This window comes from Hippoglossus stenolepis, chromosome 19 (assembly GCF_022539355.2).
Source record: "Hippoglossus stenolepis isolate QCI-W04-F060 chromosome 19, HSTE1.2, whole genome shotgun sequence".
In the NCBI taxonomy this organism is placed as follows: Eukaryota; Metazoa; Chordata; class Actinopteri; order Pleuronectiformes; family Pleuronectidae; genus Hippoglossus; species Hippoglossus stenolepis.
Window position 1 is genome coordinate 20,552,148 of NC_061501.1, and position 7,500 is coordinate 20,559,647.

At 47.2% G+C, this 7,500-nt stretch overlaps 1 protein-coding gene across 1 annotated transcript in view; it reads right to left on the reverse strand.

Moving 5' to 3' along the window:
- Positions 1-7,500, reverse strand: part of LOC118098463 (activin receptor type-2B-like) — a 15,496-nt gene that overhangs the window by 7,091 nt on the left and 905 nt on the right. Inside the window, exons 2-6 of the mRNA XM_035142290.2 lie at positions 1,498-1,705; positions 1,197-1,303; positions 934-1,082; positions 337-480; positions 104-247 (exon numbers count right to left, since the gene is read on the reverse strand). Coding sequence (XP_034998181.1) covers positions 104-247; positions 337-480; positions 934-1,082; positions 1,197-1,303; positions 1,498-1,705 — 752 coding nt within the window. The remainder of the gene's footprint in view (positions 1-103; positions 248-336; positions 481-933; positions 1,083-1,196; positions 1,304-1,497; positions 1,706-7,500) is intronic.

Here is a 7,500-nt window from a genome sequence, read left to right on the forward strand (position 1 = left end):
GATGTCAGATTTTCTGCAACGTTCACAGATGACGATTTGAAAACTGATGAAACCAAACGAGTCGATACTCTTCATCCCCCTCTCCCAGCCTCCTCCTCCTCACCCTCTCGTGGAACTCAGTGATGAGCCACAGCTCGGCCTCCAGGTGACTCCCTCGATTTTCTGAGGCGATGAACCTCAGGAGGTTTTCATGTCTCATTCCTGGTGTCGTGAACACGTCTCTCTCGTTCTCCCACGACTCCTTATTCTGTCGGGGGAAGGAGAAGACATTATAAAAAGTGAAAGCAGAAACACGCCAAGAAACAAACGGCAAGAATAAAAAACTCTGCGTCGTACCTGGATGGGGAAGATCTTCACGGCCACGTGTTCTTTCATCATCTGGGCCTTCCATACGCAGCCGAAGCGCCCCCTGGCCTTCACCTCCAGTAACTGCAGAGGCTTGAGACCCAGCAGGGGGGAAGCAGGAGGAGGTCCTGGGTCCTGAGGAGAGGGGGTGCAGCCTGATCAATAATCTGATGATCAGAGACGACGATTCTGTTTAAACGTGTGAATGAACAAATAAATAAACAGTAAATATCTTGAGGCTGTTTGTTCTGGAACAAAGTAATTTCAGACTGATCGTTACAGCGCCACCTGAAGTATATCAGAAGAATAACACAAGTGGGTGAGATAAAGAGATAAAATCAGGAAGTGAAGACAAAGAAAATCCCCCAAAAAATTATTCTGAATCTTTAGAAGAAGATGTGGTTTATTGGAACAGATATAAAAACATCTGAACAAAGCGTTCGTACGATTCTTCAAGTTTATTTTCTGTGATTTTACTGTTGACACAAAGTCAAATAGCTGCAATTGCACCAAACGGCCACACGGGTGCACCATGGTTTCAAGATCCACTGAGTGTGAGAGACAGAATGTGTGTGTCTGAGTGTGTACCTCATTAATGTCCACGTGTCCGTACGGAGGTTTGCGATGTCTGTACATCCAGACGGCAGTGAGCAGAGTGACAGACAACATGGTGACAGGCAGGAGGCAGTAAATCATCATGTTTAACACGCCAACGCTGGGGGGCGGGGCTTTGATCACTGACACACACACACACACACACACACACACACACACACAGTAGATTAATTAATGAGGGTGGAGCTGAAATGTGACACAGGAACCAGAAACACGTGACATCAAGTCAGACTCACGTGGTCCGATGGCGTCTGGCAGGTGAGTGAACTTCTCGTTACAAAAGTTTCCTTCGCAGCAGCAGAAGAAAACCTGCGGACTCTCCTCCGTCGCCACACACTCCTGTCTGACAGACGCACACAGGAAGTGAACAACTGTTTATTTTATCAGCTGTATCTACATTTTATTCATCATGAAGCATCTCTGTGGCTGTCGTGTGTTTGTGTTTCATTACTATTAAAAACTTTATGACCTTTGACCTTCAGGGTCTTAACTCTGGCTCATGGGCGCCCTCATCTGTGCAGAAGTGTGTGTTTGTACCGGTCGTAGCAGTTGAAGTCGTCCAGCCAGCAGCCCTTCCTCACCGGCTCGATGGATCCCGAGTTGTTCCTCCAGGAGGCGTAGCAGTGCGAGCGTTTGTCCTTCTCGCCCTCGCAGCGCTCCACTCCGCTCTGATTGGTCTTCTCGATCTCGAAGTTGACGTTGTAGTAGAGACACTCCAGGATGTCATTGTCCTCATGGCTCAGTCCTGCAGCACACAGACACAGGATTCAATGTTTCAGTGATCCAGGGGGCGCTGTCCGCTAACCCTAACCCCCACTGGGGTTTAATTAACAGTTATTACAAACACACACTCGCCTGAAAGATTAAAAGTTAGAGGTCAACGTGGACGCTGACGCTCGCTGGTCAATACTCCCTCCTCAAATAACTCAGTACTCCTTCATCATCACCACCATCACCACCACCATCATCACCATCATCCCACCACCACCATCATCACCATCATCACCACCATCATCACCATCACCATCACCACCACCATCACCACCACCATCATCACCATCATCACCACCATCATCACCATCACCATCATCACCATCACCATCATCACCACCATCATCACCATCATCACCACCATCACCATCACCATCATCACCACCACCACCATCACCATCACCACCACCACCATCATCACCATCATCACCATCACCACCACCATCACCACCATCACCACCACCACCATCACCATCACCACCATCATCACCATCACCACCATCATCACCATCATCACCACCATCATCACCACCATCATCACCACCACCATCATCACCATCACCATCACCACCACCATCACCACCACCATCATCACCACCATCACCACCATCATCACCATCACCATCATCACCATCACCATCATCACCATCACCATCATCACCACCATCATCACCACCACCATCATCACCATCATCACCACCATCATCACCATCATCACCACCATCACCACCACCATCATCACCACCACCACCATCACCATCACCACCACCACCATCATCACCACCACCATCACCACCATCATCACCATCATCACCACCATCACCACCACCATCACCATCACCATCATCACCACCACCACCATCATCACCACCATCACCACCACCATCACCATCACCACCATCACCATCATCACCACCACCACCATCACCACCACCATCACCACCATCACCATCATCACCACCACCACCATCACCACCATCACCACCATCACCACCACCACCATCATCACCACCATCATCACCATCACCATCATCACCACCATCACCACCACCACCATCACCACCACCACCACCACCATCACCATCACCACCACCACCACCACCATCACCATCACCACCACCACCATCACCATCACCACCATCACCACCACCATCACCACCATCACCACCACCACCATCACCACCATCACCACCATCACCATCACCACCACCATCACCACCATCACCATCATCACCACCACCACCATCACCACCACCATCACCATCATCACCACCATCACCATCACCATCATCACCATGCTGGTGGACGACGATCGAACCAACTTACTGACAAAAGTAGTTTAATAAAGTTTTATTCTGACGTTTGTGACTTTACTTCGTTAACTCATATTCTTTTAAAAACAGGAAGAAGAAAACAAATCAAGTAAGAAAATAGAAGATATACAAAGTAAACAAAGTACTGGAGTAAATATAGGAAGTGAAAGAATAAATACAGGAAGTAAAGTGTGGATTTCAGATTAAGAAGAAAGTGATGGAGATGGTTTCGTAGCGTTCACTGTCACAGATGTTACAACCAAGCTGTGCATTAACCCCCACCCCCACACACAGAAGTAATCTAATTATAACCAACCACTGACCAACTAATTAATCAGCTAACCAACCAAATAATTAACTATAACCAACACTACCCACTGACCAACTAACCCAGACTGCATGTGTGTGGTTTCACTCACTCTCTCACACACACACACACACACACACACACACACACACACACACACACACACACACACACACACACACACACACACACACACACACACACACACACACACACACACACACACACACACACACACACACACACACACACACACACAACTTGAAGACGAATCAACATCACCGCGTCAGAACAGCTGCCCCATATGGCGGCCAGCGTTTCCATGGTGACGGCTGTATGGCAGGCGTGAGCCAGAGAGACACAATGAAGGTGGAGAGGTCAACCGTCTCTCACACACACACACACACAATTTAAATATATGCTGATCAGTCGTGATCTCATCATCGAGCAGACATCAAGAAGAACAAAGCCACTGAAGTTTCCATCAGTTCCATATTTACATTTCTCTGCTGCATCGACATTAAATCTGATTAATCCCCCAAAAAGTTTTCTATCAGCTCCTTGTTTGAACAGCAAAATGTCAGAATCATCCACAACACGTGTCCATTATAATCGTTGGATTTGGTGACATTTCAGTAGACATGTGGACTAGCGCACGCACACGTATGAAACCTGAAGATATCCTGCAAGATATTAAGTGACATCTAGTGGTGAAGTTACATATTACAAATAACTGAACCCTGAGGACACGAGAACTCAGACCTGAGCTCCAGGTGGAATCCAGAGACTCGTCTCCAGAGCTTCTCCAGAGTTTGTGTTTCACAGCTGAACAACTCAGCAGCAGGTTTTCTGCACAGACTCGTTCACAGCATCAGATCCTCCTCCTGGTTCAGGTGAGAGGGGGGGCAGCCGGGTGCAGCAGACAGAGACAGGAAGTGACGTGTGACCTCTGCTGCAGAGGTCATGTGATCATGTTGACATCACCTGACACCGTCTCAGCTCTGATCACCACAAACTCTCTTCACATCTTCGTCTGTGTCTTCATCGTGTGAGTCAGCACTTCTTCACCAGAGGTTTGTTTTAGTTTCTTCATGTTTGTGTCCCGTGTTAGAAGCTCCCCCCCCCCCACTCACTCAGTGAATCAGTGGAGGATCCTCTGCTGTGTTCACACTGCTCCTGGACTTAGACTTTATACAGGAGCTCAGGAGGAGAAGACAAACTGAGTCTGATCCTCCAGAGAAGATCCAGAGAACTGAGGATGCTGCAAATGAACTGTTTTCAGACATGAACTCTGTAAAATATGTATCTGAACATCTCCTGGAGTTTGAGTTTCACATCTGAAGAAGCAGCAGGAGATTGTCCAGGTCAGACTTGCTCACAACATGTCAGAAACATGTCAGGAGTTCAGGGTTAATATTCCTGATGACAGCAGCAGAGTTAAAGCTGAAATCTCCTCAGTCTGGAGGTTCAGTGTGTTCTCATGACCTTTGACCTCGTCTGTTTTATAAACAGTGACGGCTGCAGCTTTGTTATTTAAAGAATCACGATTTAGTCCGACTGTGAGAAAAGACTCAAACATTAACACTGTCTGTGTGTGTGTGTGTGTGTGTGTGTGTGTGTGTGTGTGACCTCCTGTTTCCATGATGATATGGACACAGACGTGCACAAACCACAAATGCAAATCACTCAAAGTGTGTGTCTGCGTGTGCGACATTATCATGCAAAATGACCACATTCAAATTATTAAGAAGCTTTGTGTGATCCAGACATGAGGGTCAGGGGTCACTCACACACACATCTGGTAGGCAAAGTTGTGTGCACGCATATGTTACTGAGATCATAGGAAACATGATATGCAAAGCCATGGGAACTCCACACACACACACACACACACACACACACACACACACACACACACACACACACACACACACACACACACACACACACACACACACACACACACACACACACACACACACACACACACGGTTTTTAACAGCAAGGTTCTCGGACTTGATTAAACCAAGTTGAGAACAATTATCTCCAAACGAGACCCTGAGTGACTTCAATGACACATGATTCCACAATAAGTACCACACTGGGTTACAAATGCATCATGGGAGAGTCGCAAGACACAAACCACTGCTCTGAAAACAACACTGACTTCCACTGAGTGTCAGAAATAATCTCCGCCCACACTAACACACATTAAAACACAAGTCACATGACCATTCACCTACACTGGTCATGTGATGTAAACAGGAAGTAGATTGTCTCTGCAGTTGGTTGCTTAGTAACAGAAACTCCTCTGAAGGAGGAACAGTGAAGGTGAAGAGTCAGAGCAGCGACGACGAGGTGGAACTGTAACTGACAGGAAGTGTTAGCGACGCTTTGTGTTCACCGCTGGTCGTCGAGTCATGTGACTGATGAGAACCAATCAGGAAGAGAACGTGTCATCGTTTACTAAAGTCTCAGTTTCTGTTCAGACTAAAACACAAACAGAGTTTTCAAACTGAAACGAGACCAGTTCACACAAGTCTCTGATTCAGAGGCTGGAAACTCCAGCAGTCTAGTGTGACCGTCAGCCCTTTACTCCGCCTCTCAGACAAGAGACACACACAATAGATGTGACCTCTCAGACTCTGGGCCTCATCGTCTCTGAACAACAAAGACTCCTTCTCCACTCGTCTTTCTTTGTGTCGCTCTGGACTCCAGACGTCCTCACGTCCTCCTACTCTTAATATCAGTTTGGAGGATTTCAGGTCAACCATCGCATGAAGACATTAGAGCTGCAGATATGAACCTGTGACACTACCTGTCCATCAAAGGTTGTTATCAGGGTCTTTAAGCGTCTCTGGTTCTGCTCTAAACACAAACATCTCCCTGCTCTGGACGCTGGTCAGTCGAGGTTCAGGTTATTTTAAATAATAATATGAATCCTTTATTTGTATAGCACTTAAACAGACATCCGTACAAACAAGAAAAGAAATAGAGATCATTCATAAAAAGTCTAAACTATAGAAATTAGTTTTGAGCAGCTGCATAGAGCAAACAGCAGATCTGATGGATTGAGGACGGCTGCTCACCTCTGGGATTAAAACAAGCACAGGAACAGATGATCGGAGTGGCCGGCCCCTAGAGTCGGGACGTCGGGACGTCCCGCACGCACACGCACACACGCACAAACGCACGCACATGCACACACACAGTCAGTGTCTCTGGACATGTTCTGGATCTTCTCCTGCAGCCTCCTGGTAAAATGTGTGTAACATGTCAGAGTGAGTCCATGTGAGGAAACAGCAGGACAATGTCCTGAAGCTTCCCAGTGAGCGAGTGGACATGTTGACGAGGTTTCTAACACGTGACGGACGTGAAGCTGGAAGAACACAAACATCTCAGGATGAAGAAGAGGAGCCGTACGTAGAAGACGAAGACGTCAACTTGGAAACACGAGGAGGTTCCAGATCTTTTGGTGATGAGGGCCGACGCCGGTGTGGATGAGCTGTAAACAACAACACTGATCTTTCCACAGCAGAGTTTATACGTCATGTCCGGCCTCCTGCTGCTCTACAGGCTCCGCCCCTGCTGCTCTACAGGCTCCGCCCCTCGCCTGGATGTTCCCACATGTTCCTGTTTGAACGAGTCGGACCCGACAACCTGCTGCTGCTGCTCCACAAACACTAACTACACAACATGTACACACACTGATCATTTGTGAAAACATCTTCCGTTTCTGTTCGATCAGCGTTTCGGAGGCTGGTAAACTATACCAGTCGTAACCATAGCAACAGTGATGTTTAACAACTACAACGTGTCACTGTGGACAGAGCCTGAATTCATTCATTTAACCATCTCACACACACACACACACACACACACACACACACAGTGTGTCAGAGTAAAACAACTGACTTTTAAACAACAGCCTCACATCACGTCTCTATGGCAACAGGTAGTGTCGGCCATCTTTACATGTGACTGAGAAGTAACTCAAACCACAGAGATATGACATCATCATGACGACACAAGGACCTGTGATGTCACTACAACACAACGACAAAGTCAGCAAACCACACACACACACACACACACACGTTTGACAGATTTTTGTTGTGCATGCGTGCACGTACATGTAGTATTTAACCA